This window comes from Acomys russatus, chromosome 32, assembly GCF_903995435.1.
Source record: "Acomys russatus chromosome 32, mAcoRus1.1, whole genome shotgun sequence".
In the NCBI taxonomy this organism is placed as follows: Eukaryota; Metazoa; Chordata; class Mammalia; order Rodentia; family Muridae; genus Acomys; species Acomys russatus.
This window is the reverse complement of record NC_067168.1, coordinates 36,404,906-36,419,561: the sequence shown is the minus strand read 5'-3', so window position 1 is coordinate 36,419,561 and position 14,656 is coordinate 36,404,906. Positions and strand designations below refer to the sequence as shown.

At 38.7% G+C, this 14,656-nt stretch overlaps 1 protein-coding gene across 1 annotated transcript in view; it reads right to left on the bottom strand.

The window, feature by feature from the left end:
• The window catches only part of Setd2 (SET domain containing 2, histone lysine methyltransferase), a 98,209-nt gene that overhangs the window by 37,030 nt on the left and 46,523 nt on the right, over positions 1-14,656 (bottom strand). The window contains exon 13 of the mRNA XM_051140722.1: positions 1,018-1,066. Coding sequence (XP_050996679.1) covers positions 1,018-1,066 — 49 coding nt within the window. The remainder of the gene's footprint in view (positions 1-1,017; positions 1,067-14,656) is intronic.

The window sequence follows — 14,656 nt, the reverse complement described above, 5'->3', positions numbered from 1 at the left end:
ACCCAAGGTTTCTCTCTGTAACAGCCCTGGCTGTCTTGGAACTCACTCTGTAGAGCAGGCTGGCCGCAGACTCATAGATCTACCTGGCTCAGCCTCCTGAGTGCTGGGATTAAAAGCGTATACCATGCCCATGCACACACACCTCTCTACACATGGGCAGCTGGAGATAAACATTATTCCACAGACCTTTAAGAATACAGGTTTAACAATGTCTACTTTGTGGCTGGAGAGATGGCTCAGTCGTTAAAGAGCACTTGCTGCTCTTACAGAAGACGCAGGTTTGTCTACCTACATGACATCTCACAACTATGTGTAACTGCTGTTCTAGGGAATCTGCTGCTCTTTTCTGGCCTCTGAGGGCACCAGTCACACATAGATACTACACACGTATACATGCAAGCAAAACAGCCATAAAGATAAAAGAATAGTTCTTTTTTTTTTAAAAATTGAAGGGCTGGAGAAGAGCAAGTTTGGTTCTTAGCACCTATATGGTTGCTGACAAACATCCCTAACTCCAGTTCCAGAGGCTCCAGAGCCCGCTTCTGGCCTCTGATAGGCACTAAGCAAACGCATTGTAAACAGACATGCATACAGGCAAAACATTCATAGATACATCAAAAAAAAAAAAAAAAAAAAAAAAAAAAAATTTTTTTTTTTTAATGTCTACTTTGAGGCCAGGAAGAAAAACTCAGTGGTGGAGTACTTGTCTAGCATATGAGGAGCCCTAGGTTCAATCCCAGCACTGAAGGATCAAGAAAACGAACAAACAGGGTTCTCTATTCTACAGGGACAAATAAATGAAAGGTAAGTCACCAAAAGCAAGAACACAGGCAGCATAAGAAGTATCTCCTTTGGAAAATCTACTAAGAAAGAATACAGGAGTTTGCAAACTATTACATGCTATGTTTCATTTTATGTTATATCAAAAGGAAGAACACTAAAGTTCTTTATTAGTTGACTCCTCAATTACATAAAGAATTTTTATAAAGCTACCTGCACAAGTATTCTTCAACCTACCTGTGCTCTCCTTTTCAGTTTGACTTTTCTTTGGAATTCGATACACCTCCTGCAAAAACAAAACAAAAAAACCAAAATAATGAGTTAATGTGAGTTAACGAAATGCTGCTTTGAAACTGTAACATAAAGCTATGAGGAGGCGGGGAAAACACACTACAAAGAAAACAGATTGGTTGGTATTTAAGCATTTTCCAAAACCTAATACATTTGGCTTTAAATAAATAGGATCTGGCCCAAGGAATATGATTAACAGAATAATATATATATATTCATTTTTTTCTTTCACATTTAGCAAAGTTGTATATTCATATTCATTCTCTCTCCCCCGCCCCCTCCTTTGGTTTTTGGAGACAGGGTTTCTCTGTGTAGCCTTGGCTGTTCTGGAACTAGCTTTGTAGACCAGGCTGGCCTCAAACTCATAGAGATCCACCTGTGAGTGCTACCACCACCTGTCTGGTTGGCTGTATTATCTCACGAGCAACATAGCAGAATAAAGGACTGTGGCACCATATTTCTAACAAGAATCTAATATATATTATCTGCCTGCAAAAAATAAAATAGAAGTCATCTATAGTTTCTATACTGAGAATACCCATAGAACAATTGTAATGTCTCACCTACCATTCCCAATAAGAGCAGCTGTTGTGGCACACCAACACTGAAACATGTCCAGACATGCCTAGACCTTAATGGTCAGCATAGATGCAGCCATTTTGCCTCCAAGTCTCCATTTTGATTATGAGGTGAAATTAAGTTCAGGTTCTCAGGCTCCACCTGCCTGGGAGCTTGAACAGCCCTTTACTTACAATTCAATGCTTGTTGAACATTCTGCTTGAATTAATAATTTATACTTAATTTCTACTTAAGCTAAACCACAATACCTGCTATGTTTCCTTCTCCTGGAAAGGTGGGGAAAGCTGGAAAGACCAAGAGTTCCCCTACCATAAATCCTAGCCAATCAGCTTACGATGTTATCTAGCTACCTAGATAGAATGAACTTGAAAGTTAATTCTTCTTGCTTGGAAGGACACAATGTACCTGGAGTAGAAATGATTTTTCCTGGTTGGTTGTGGTTTTCCCCTTTAAAAACTCACTTTGAAAGTGGTTCAGTGTCACAGTCTCGCTCCTGAGCCCAGACTGTGTCCCTGACTGGTCAGCATTCAGTAAATTTCCATCAATCTGAGTCTGGTGTTCAAGTGGTCAGTGTGTAACTAACACAGCAACTCAGTTCAACACTTTGAAGGTTACGTGTACAAAGACAATACCTGCTATTTAGTATATTTTTTTTTTTTTTTGATGTTCACTGTTGATATGGTGCTGAGGATGGAAACCATGATCCCTCGCACACCCAGGCAAGCATTCTATTACTCAACTGTGTTCCATCCCCACCACTGCCATATCCTTTGCCATGCTAGAAAAAATAAAAGTTAGGGTCTTTACACACACTGGGCAATTCAGTGTATTTTCCTATGGATGGAAAACCACCAAATTATCTATTAATGGCCAAATTATCAACTTTTAAAAGGTTGTGAAGGAAGGAAGTGAAGAAAGGTGTGTGTGTGGGGGGAGGGGGGAGTACTATTTATTATCAGGTCATCAATACCCCCCAAATCCATCTAATATTGTACCAAAATTGATCATGAAAAATGTGAACTGTTTTTATGCCTTGAAATACATTTACCTGCTGTGTAATTTCTAAGAGCATACTTTGCTGTTCTGACTATTCCAGTCCACCAGGTATATACAGATGGGCACAAGTTCTTACCCAGCAATTGAGTGAAGTGAAGTGAGTCAATCAATGATGAGCCTACACACTCTCAACGGTACACAAGGACACTATCTTTCCCTTTACAACAACTGTGGAATATTAACCACATACATGCTGCCTGGTTATCACTTGTGTGACCCTATGATCCAGTTTTGCAAAGGTACTCCAAGAAAATTAAATTCATTTCAACTATAATCTAGTAACATTTGGGAGAAATGAGAAACAGTCCACATGTTAAACAAATGAAGATTCAAGATGAAATATTCAAGAGGGGCATGGTGGCACATGCATTTAATCCTAGCACTTAGGAGGCAGAGGCTGGCCGATCTTTGTGAGTTAAAGGCCTGCCTGGTCTAAATAGTAAGCTCCAGAACAGCCAGAGCTACATAGTGAAACTGTATCTTTAAAAAGAAAAAGAAGCCGCTTGTGGTGGCGCACGCCCTTAATCTCAGCACTCGGGAGGCAGAGGCAGGCAGATTGCTGTGAGTTCGAGGCCAGCCTGGTCTACAAAGTGAGTCCAGGACAGCCAAGGCTACACAGAGAATCCCTGTCTCAAGGGAGAAAAGAAAGAAAGAAAGAAAGAAAGAAAGAAAGAAAGAAAGAAAGAAAGAAAGAAAGAGGGAGGGAGGGAGGGAGGGAGGGACATCTCTCCGATAAAATAGGCACACAATAGATAATTTTACCTGTGCACGTACCCTATGTACAATGTGTCACTCTTAACTGTTTCACATATATTATCTAATTTGAGCTTCAAACTACACCTCTGGGTAAAGGAAGCAGCCCAATGGTACAGTGCTGGTTTAAGCATATGCAAGGCCCTCAGCTCAATGACCAGCACCTCTCCCACCCCCTCAAAAGGGTAGGGGAAAAAAAAAAAGAACTGAAAGGATTCAGCCATAGAAGAACCCTCCATTTTACAAAAGGGCAACTTACTTGCGAGTTTAGCTATCTATTCACATCATGCTATAAGGGTCGAACTCCAACATACCTGCTTGACTAAATGACACAAAATATAGCTGATAGCATTATTTGAGATAGAGTAATAAATACTCTTGAGATTAATGCACAAATGTAGAATCCTCCATTCTATTAGCTCCTACAGTCCACCCCTTCCCGTGTTTAAGGACTTCCATTAGAACTGTGATTCTGCACCACAGCTCACAATGCCCCAGGAAGCCTTTTGGAGTAACCACAGCCAAGACAAACTGGCTTTGTAAAAAGCTCCTTTTATAAATGATGCCCACAGTAAAATCTGAGAAATTCTGAATTACTTACAGGCTTTTCTTTAAAAAAAAAAAAAAAAGGTTCTCATACCTTTAGGAAAGAACTACCTTGGCTCAGAACATGCAGATTCTCTTTCTTCTTGAGCTGCTTTTGCATGCTGAGAAAACACATTTCACTTTGCTGCTCTACTCTTGAACACACTTTAGTCGTTTGACTGTCAGTAACCAGACTTGGAGAAAAGTAAAGCTACTACTTATCAGTAACAACCTACACTGTATAATTAATCTGAAAATGTTTAACAACTATTTGAATATACTATGTAATCTAGGTACTCAAATCAAAGAATAGATATACAAAGGGCCCAATTACAGATAACACAGCTTCATTTTTTCCAAAATATCCTGACATTATAAGTGCTCGTGAAAAATGCTAAAAATAAAATATTATGCACACCTCAAAAGTTGGTGACCCATTCATTCTATGATGATTAATGTGCAATAGAAAATGCCTGGGGGAAAAAGAAAAAGAAAATGCCTGGAAAAGGTTATATTAATTATTAAGTTAAAACATATTCTGACGGCAACAAAATGTCTCAGAAGATTAAAGGTTTGAAGATTAAAGGTTTGATTTCTGGGACTCACATAGTAGAAGAAAAAAACAAAAACAAAAACAAAACTGTGCTCCACTTATGCACAGTGGTGTACATACACATACTTGCTGTTTTCTATATTATGTGTATATGTGTAAAGAGGCATGTGTACATGATACAGATGTCCAGAGGTATTGTATTCTCCTGGAGTTACAGGTGGTTATGAGCCACCTGGTATGTGTGGCAGGAATCAAACTCAGGTCTTCAGGAAGAGCAAGGGCCATTCATACATGTTTTTAATTGCTGGGCCATCTCTTCAGCCCAAACTACATGTTTGTTTATTTTTATAAATGTATTTCTTGAGTTGGGTGCACACCTTTAATTCTGCCACTAAGGGAGACAGAGGCAGGAAAATCTGTTTGAGGCCAGCCTGAGTCCAAAACAGCCAGGGTTACTCAAAGAAACCCTGTCTTGAAAAGAAACAAATATTTCTTACAGTCACAAAATAAATTACTAACTGTTGATAATTTAACTGTAGTAAACATTTACTACCTACAAATAAATGGACTAAGTGTTATCAGGATATATGCAAGATTAGGAGTTGACTAACTTAAATCTTCCACTTTATGACGCCAAACCCACACAGAAACCTATTATCTACTCCTTCCTAAATGCAGGCTGTTCTACATCCTAAAAAAGGAAACCCAGCAGGTCAGAAGAAAAAAATAACAAAGCAAGACTGGAGAGATGGCTCAGTAGTTAAAAGCATGTACTATTCCATGCTTATAAGTGGCTCAGAATTTCATGTAACTCTGGCTCCAAGGTGTTTGACACCTTTGCCTTCTTTGGCATCTGCACTCATGTACACACATACATACAGACAACATAATTAATAATATATACTCAGTAATAAAAAGAGAGGAAACAATGTAAGAAAAAACCTACTAGCCAAAAGACAATTACTCTAAGCTCATGGCAATAGAATTTGGAAAAACTGCCACAAAATTCCATCAGATGGGCAGGAGATGCAGCTAATTGGTAGCACACTTGCCTAGTATTTGCAAAACTCAGGCACCAAACAACCAGGTATGGAAGTGAATGCCTGTAATCCCAGCATTTGGGAGGTAGGGGGAGGATGATCGCTTTCAGATATACAGTGTTTGAGGTCAGCCAGGTCAGTCTTTTGGGTCAGGGGAGTAGGGTAGAAACTGAAGCCAGGTCCTTGAGCATGCTGGATACACTCTACCACTAAACATTAACCAGATTCAGTATCTTCATTCTAAAGGAAAATTTAATTTTAATTTTAAAATGGTAACTATATATCTGCCAAACAAAAGGGAATAAATTGGCATTTCTTAGATTTGTTAGGTTTTGAAACAGTATCTTCCAGAAGACAAAGCTAACAAATCTATATAAAGATTGTAAAGGTTCTGAGACTTAAGTTCTACATTCTGCGTCATATCTAATTGTCAACAGTATGTACTGTACCATATTAGTTAAAAATTATTTACTTTCTGAGAGAATGAAACATGGGCTGTATGTGTTCTCTCTCTCACACCCTCTTCTTCTCTTTTCTTTGCCCCCTCTGAAAGTTAAACCACACCAGGCGATGGTTGTATACACTTTTAAACCCAGCAGAGACAGGCAGGTCTGAAGGCAACCTGGTCTACAGAGAAAGTTGCAGGACAGCCCAGGCTTCACAGAGAAACCCCGTCTCACCTCTCCCGCCCCAAAGGAAGTTAAACCAGTACAACTAGGTCAAACAATATGGATGTTTATCAAAGTAACAAATAATGCAGACAACTCAGCAATGCTTAAGGATGAATGCTTAGGTATCTACTGTTAAGTCAAAGAAAGGAATGGGATATATACATGGGATATAATAAGAAACTGATTAAACTAAGGTATATTTATATAACCAAATACCATACTTACCTAAAAAATATTCTTTATAAGCTACTATAAAAAAAATAGCTATAGTTTATATAAACTAGAAGTGTAAAAAAAGCAGGCTGAGGGTGGTGGCCAGCACTTACAAAGCAAAGGCAGGCAGGCCTTAGTTTTAAAGACAGACTGAGTTCCTTGCCTAGCTGGGCTACACACTGAAACCCGACTAAAAAATAAAAAATAAAAAGCTGGCCATATATGGATAATATGATTTCTTTCTGGAAGGCTGCAAAAGATAAAATTTCAGAAGTATGTGATTGCCCCTGAGAACCACCACAGGAGACAAGAGGAGGGAAGAAACATTTCATTATATGCATTTTACATGGCATACAAGAAGGCTTTTATAAATTAACAGAAAAGGAAAAGATCACATATCTCAGAAACAGCTCTAGGTATAGTACCAAAGGACTGGTCTTGCACACCAAACGTGTTCTGAGGTAAGACCTGGTTACTCAAGAGGCGACTGCTAAGATGCTGGTGTTTGGCAAAGTCCTCTTACCTCTTTATACTTTGATTGAAGGTTGTTTTTCTTACCCTCTCCTACCCAAGTCCTGCCCATCCTGACTAAAATCCAAAGAATCTCCCTTGACAACGCTCACTTTTATTCTGTATGTATCTGCTGGGCTTAGAATAACTCATGAAGCATTGAAAGTTAACAGCTAACACAGTTCCTGCTGTCAAATATTCCAAGTCGAGTACCAAATACTTGTGCAGGTGAGAAAAACATATTCACATAGAATAGTAATTATTAATGAGTAACCAGTCAAGGTTAAATGTTTCTCCAATTTTAGATTTATTTTTCTAGGTAAATTTTCTAGGCAAATTAAATTCAGATCTATGATTTTTCCTTACACTTTTCAAATATAATTTTATCCACTATAATGTTTTAAACACACACTCATGAAAGTCCTCCTGCCATTTAAGAGTGGGCCCTCCTGATGGCCAAGTCCTCCAGGAAACACCTTTTGGAGCACAATCATTCCTCTCCCATCTGACACCTATACACAATTTTTTTAGAGAAGTTGTTCTAGGTACTAAACAGAAAAGCCTAGAGAGCCATGTGATTTCAGAAGTTTTGAATGTCCCACATTCAACCACAGATCACAGACTGAAAACCACTACAATATTAAAGTGAGAAGATACTGAGTAAACACTAAGGTAATGGTTGCTACAATTACAGAAAGAATTTCACTTACTAGTTTCTAAATGAGAAGCACACTGAAAGAAATGTAACATGTATTTATCAACAATACATAATTCTATGGGCTACTTGGTAAAAAGGTTTAAATCAGAAAATCAGAGTCACCTCCCTCACCCAAAAGCTAAGTCATGACTTCATAGTCCTTTTGTTTGTTTTGCAGCTGGTTAAAACACCACCATATACTTCACAGATCATCAATAATACATGATATCTTCTGATTTCCTACCAAACACAAAACTCACACTAGAGAGTCAAGACGTAACATTGGTATTCACTTTTTCACTCAGCATTCACAAAGCAGCAAACTTTAACATGTACCAGGCTCTTCAGAGACTAAGCAGAAAACAGAGGACACTCCAGAAGCCAAAACAAAAGCCAATCACTGCCTTTGATCCAAGTACTACTGTGAAATACCATTTGTTAATGACTGGAAAGGATGTGATGAAAAAATATATATACAAAGAGCAGAAAAAAATACTGTCTTGGAAAACAAACATTTCCCATGGGAAAGGAAAAATCTTAGAAGAGAAATCTAAAAGAAAAGTGTTTCAAGAAAAAGAAAATACAAAAATATTAGAAGCTGACCTGACTGCTGGACTAGAATGATCTGGGATTAAATTACAGACATAGGTGGAGTTCAGACTCTGCATGCAAGCCCCACTAAGAAAATTGTAACCTTAACAACATAAATGTGGAACCATTTAAAAAAAATTTTAAAGGAAACAGACATGAGCAAAGTTGTACTTCCAGAAGATGATTTTAGATACTGAGTACATCACCAACTCTTAAGGGAATACAATTAAGAGGTAACTTACTCCAACCAGTACTACAAAGATACTGTAAAACTAACTGTTATTAAGAAACCATCTTGGAGCTGGAGAGATGGCTCAGCCATTAAAGGCTAGGCTAACAACCATCCTGAAGCTAGGCAGTTTGTTTATTATGTATATAGTGCTTTGCCTGTATGTACACCTTCCGGTCAGAAGAGGGAACCATATCTCATTATAAATGGTTGTGTGTCACCATGTGGTTGCTTGGAATTGACCTTAGGACCTCTGGAAGAGCAGTGCTCTTAACCTCTGAGTCATTTCTCCAGCCCCCAGGGGGCACAGGTCTTTAATCCCAGCACTCAGGAGGCAGAGGCAGGCAGATCTCTGCATTAGAGGCCAGCCTGGTCTACAGGACATCCAGTCTACACCGAGAAACCTTAGTCTCCAAAAAACAAAAATAAACAAAAAAACAACAACAAAAATAAACCGAAAAAACAAAAAAAAGGAACCATGCCAGCTCTATGAGGTGATCTATAACTATAATCCCAGTGCCCAGGATGCAGAGGCACAGGATCACCAGACCAAGGATGTCAGGCACTATACAAAGCAAGTTACAAGTCAGCCACATTATAAGATACCACTTCAAACATAAAAACATTAAATGGTCCATGCCCTTGAGGATATCATGCTTAAAAAGAAGAAACTAACATCTATGCAAGTAACTTTTATAATCTGTTAAGAATACTATAACGCAAGCAGGGTACAGGTGGTGCACGCCTGTAATCCCAGCACTTGGAAGGCAGAGGCAGGTAGATCGCTGTGAGTTCAAGGCTGGCCTGGTCTACAAAGTGAGTCTAGAACAGCTAAGGCTACACAGAGAAACCCTGTCTTGAAAAGCAACAACAATAAAGAAAGGAAAAGAATACTATAATGCATTTTATTACTACATTGAAGGATGACTACTAAAGCTATAAATCAAATTTGTAAAGGAAGGTTAAAAAAAAAAAAAAAAAAAGATATTCCAAATTAAGAGAATAGTATGTCTGAAGATAGGGAAAGGTGAATATAAATGAACAGATGACAAGGCTCATGTGCAAGAAAAATTGTTGGGCAAGATTAGACAGACAGAACAGTATTTCCACAGGCTTTGTTCAAGAAAATCTGTATTCTGTTAAGGGGCTTTTGCAGTGCTACTACATAGTTCTCTTAATCTCATCTATAAAAGATAATCAAGGATAATATATTAAAAACAAAGAATGAGAGCATGAACAAACAGGAGTCTGCTGTAAGTAAAAGCAAGACAAGGCTTCATTAGAAGTGCTAGATGAGATCAGTACAACCTACTTAACCTGTAGGACAAAAGAAATCTATTTGTGTAAATGTATTGTCTATGGGCATATGTGCCATCACAGCATATGGAGGACACAGGACAATGCTTGGGAGTTGGTTCTCTCCTTCCATCATGTGGGTTCCAAGTATCACACTCAAACAGGTCAGGTATGGTGGTAGCGAGCCTTTAATCCCAGCACTCAGGAGACGGAGGCAGGCAACTCTCAATGTGAGTTCAAGGCCTGCCTGGTCTACAGAGTTCCAGGACAGCTAGGGTTACACAGAGAAACCCTGTCTCAAAACAAAAACAAAAACAAAACCAGAAAGAAGTAAGTGCTTCTTGAAAATATGATTAATTAAGAGCTAGGAAGAGAGCCAGGCGTGGTGGTGCATGCCTTTAATCCCTACACTGCTGTGAGTTCGAGGCCAGCCTGGTCTACAAAGTGAGACCAGGACAACCAAGACTACACAGAGAAATCCTGTCTCAGGGAGGGAGGGGGAAAAAAAAGAGCTAGGAAGCGAAGATGTTTAAAGCAGCCAGATTTTGTGTTTTATCATTGAAATAGGTTTTGGTATACTTTTTTCTGGAAAGACAGGACAAATATCACAATCTTTATAATCTATCACTTCTCTGTAGCAATTACTAAAGTCTACCACTACAGTAGCCACAGCCAATATATAGTAACAATCATGGAGCATAGCTGTGGCTAGAAACAAAACCAGCAGTGCCCCCAATCTCTAACTGGTGCTTTGCCTTTTGAGGCAGCATCTCACTGTGTAACCAGGCTGGCTTCTCACCCATGGTCCCTCTCCACAGCCTCTGGGAGACTGCAGGCTACCACCAAACAAGCTGGACTACTGGGTTAGATGAAAGTAGTTTCAATAACAAAATGGACCACTAAATAAAACGTGCTCTGCCTTGGGGAGAAGCAGTGGATAGTGAGTTCCAGGCCAGCAGGAACTACATAGTGAGACCCTACCTTAAAGTGGAAGAGGACCTCAAAGCTAAGAGTAGGGGCACACACCTATAGCACACACCTTTTACCCTAGCATCTGGATTATTATAGCTAGGCCCTGTCTCTTAACAACAAAAAAGAATGCATAAACAAGCCAGTAAGTTTTAATACATTTTTGTGTTTTAAAAACCAAGACACTTAAATCTGGCAGTGTTGGCAGATGCCTTTAATCCCAGCACTCAGGAGGCAGAGGCTCTGTTACACAGAGAAACCCTGTCTCAACCCTCTCCCCCCGACCCCCCACAAAAAAGACATCTAAAAATATTCTCAATGCAGTACTATCTAAAACAGCAGCATTTCTTGGAGGTAACTTTATACAAGTTTTGTATTTTTTCTCTTTTACTCTACAGACTTATCAAATTTAACCACAGAAACATAAGACATGAACTTCATTTTCAAATGTTGCTGAAATCTTTTTTTACAGTGGTGGAGTGAGTTTAGGTAATCACATTTCAAGTTTCTATAGAAAGTTTAATGTTAAATTTTCTAGCCAAATATTTTTTGTTTTGTTTTGTTTGAGACAGGGTCTCTCTTCATAGCCCTGGCTGTCCTGAACTTTACAAGGCTGGCCTTGAAGTCACACTCTTCCTGCGTCTGCCTTTGAAGTGGTAGGGCTAAAGGCATGAGCTACCATGCTTGGTTAAAACAGTCTATTTTTAAATAAAGTAGTTTCTACAAAAAGATGAAATCAGAGAATCAGAGAATAAGAGTAGCGGTTAAGAAGTACAAACTTATTACTTATAGGAAGCTTCTATCCCTAAATCATCTAATCCAGGCAGAAATAAGATGGCCATGGTGACCAGAAGGATAGACAGATGTGCATCCTGTATCCAAGCGTTTGTAAAGAACTCCTTAGATTACTAATTCTTAAAACCTCTTGAATGTTAACACCAACTGAAACTGCCAAATTCATGAGAATCTTACCTCCTTTTCATATGATCCAATTGAATGAGGATTTTCCACTCCAGTTATAATTAACTATCACTTGTAATCACTGCTTTTTGCCTCGTGAAATCTAAGCAACATTTTGGGCAGGGCATATGATGTACAGCAATTCTTCTCCCACACAGAAATAGGTGCACATACTCCTGCTAAAAATGTAGCCAAGCAAAACTGCATGTGAAAATGAACATGTCTGTGAGTAGTAATGTGCTAGGTAATGTGAGGACTACTCTAGGAGAAATGTGTATAGTAAATGCCTTGCAAGCCTATGCAGTGGTCCTGTGTATATAAGGTATAGAAAAAATAGCTCACTTAATTCTTTCTTGCCAGAAGTACGGATTTTCTCGGAACGACAACAATTGTTGGCAATGGACGCACCAAAATAATGCCGGCGCCAGTGAGTTAACCACCTCTGTCCTCTTTTCACCTATTATATTTTTCATGCATCATCCAACTTCCCAACCATCTTCCTGTTTCTTCACAGAATGCACTCTAGGTTCTCGTTTTTCTTCAGCACGAAGTTGGAAATGGAGTTGAGAAAAGGAGACACATGGTCAGCTGGTGATGTTAACAAGCTCCTTGCTGCCCTGAGAAGCTAGATGGAAATGGTTCAAGTTACAAGGGGGATCATCATCAGATCTGGGAGGACAAAGACTAATTCATGAAGCTTCAGTCCCTTCCCTCCCGCCCTCTTACATTTTACTGATGATCCCTATAGAGTGCTGTGACCAAAAACAAAAAACAAAACCACCAACAAAAACCAAGATTAAAGAGTATGAAGTTATCTGTTCAGTTCTTCACTTCATCCAGTGTGGAAAGGACAACTGGAATGCATGCTCAGCAACATTATCGTAGCCCCACAAGATCAGGGAGAGTTAGAGTGGCCAAAGCAGCCACCATCAATGCTTTTTAGTATGAACTAAGTATCAGCCACTAACACTATTTAGTCACAGGTGCTTAGTAAAGCTGAAAGAATAAGACATTTTCTTTTCAGCTTGTGTCTACTGGAACACATAGGTGAAGTCAGACAGAAGTAGTTAACTCTTCCAATGCCGGGACTCTATGGTATACAGTAATCAGTACACAGTACTGATTTTTAGCAGGAGTATGTGCACCTATTTCTGTGTGGGAGAAGTAATGTTTCTCTAAAACATCAATTCTTGATTTCAGACTCTTAGCCAAATGCCACCTAACAGTTTTGTTTTATACTCAAAAAGCAAAAGTAATCAGAGTTTAGAAATGAGAGGCATGGTATATGCTAATGAAAATAGAAGGATTAAGAACCCCAGCACCAATATGTAACAAAACATCACAGTTCACAGTCAGTAAAAATGTTTCTCAGCAATGCTATGCCCAAACAAGTTTGAAAAAGGAAAGAGTTTTATTTAATGGCTCCCTATATGTTCAGAAGTTGAAAAGTACAAAGTATGAAATCTAAGAATCCATTTTATTTTAAATACAAATAAAATATAAACCTGAAGTCAAGAAGCTCATTAACATACACATTATCGTGAAACTACTTTGGTCTTTCAGATAGAAGTTCAAAAGAGGAAGAGAAATAATTTTGTAGGACTGAAAATGAGTGTTCAGAAAGTGAGGTTAATTACTCCAGTTCTATCTAATCAGTCTAAATACATCCCAGAGATGAAATTACACATTTACAATTACAGATACAAACTACTACACAAAAGCCTTACATTTTACAAATTTTAAGGCAGGTTTATGAGATTTTAACAGTCTGAGAAGTTGACCAGAGACTTCCCAGCTCTGCAACACTGGCTTTACCACAGCACTCTCTCTTCTTCTATGAAACTGTGGCTTTATGTGTCTTATGTGTCCACTTATGTAACATTATTACTAAATTACTGTCATCCTGCAATCTGACAGCTGCCTCCAAACATCAGAGAAACTTCTTTTAGGACCCCCTGCTGTCACCACGCAGGCTTTAAAAAAAAGGGTCCAACAAGTGCTCATTCTAGTATTTCTGATTTAACCATAATCCTGATTCGTGCAGCTTATACATGGCACTATAAATAGCCTTACTACGACATGTCCTTTTATATTTATATAAAATCAGGTTTCATATTAAATAAAGCTGAGTTCCTGCTAAATTTTAAGCAATCCAAGAGTAACACACATCAGTAAGAGCACAGAGTAGTATATGAAAACGGTCTCAGCACAGGGAACAGGAAGCACAGCATACTACCAACCAACTACTCATTGGGTTCAATCTAAGTTCCACAGGGTCAAATCACAGAATCCAAGGCGATGAGCTTTGCAGTGTCACCTTGCTTTTAAAAAAACAAAACAAAACTGGACTGCTGATTTATTGGATTGCTTTAACTGAGAGAAGAAAGGCAGAACCGAAAATATAAAAGGTAGAAAATAACCTGTTCCCATGGGGTCCTCAGACCCAGAGCACTTAAAACTTTTATACATTCATATTTATTCAAGATCCAGATATATATTTATGCCATATATGACAAAGTTTCCAAATTCCCCCCTTTCTCTATCTCTGTATGTATGTATGTATATATATATGTATGTATGTATCTATTTATCTATCTATCTATCTAGACAGAGTCTCTATATATGTGTGGTCCTGGCTGTCCTGGAGTACACTCTGTAGACCAGGCTGGACTTGAACTCAGAGATCCTCCTGCCTCTGCCTCCTCAGGACTAGGATTAAAGGAATGTTGTACCACCATGCCTGGCTTCTGCCACTTTAGGTAACATGTTTTGTCCAATTCTAAAAAGGAAAACTTAAGGGCAGGGCTATTTCAGAGACAAAAGCAAATAAATTAGTGCCCTTATATATTTTCTAGAATAAAATGTCACATAATCATTTTATAA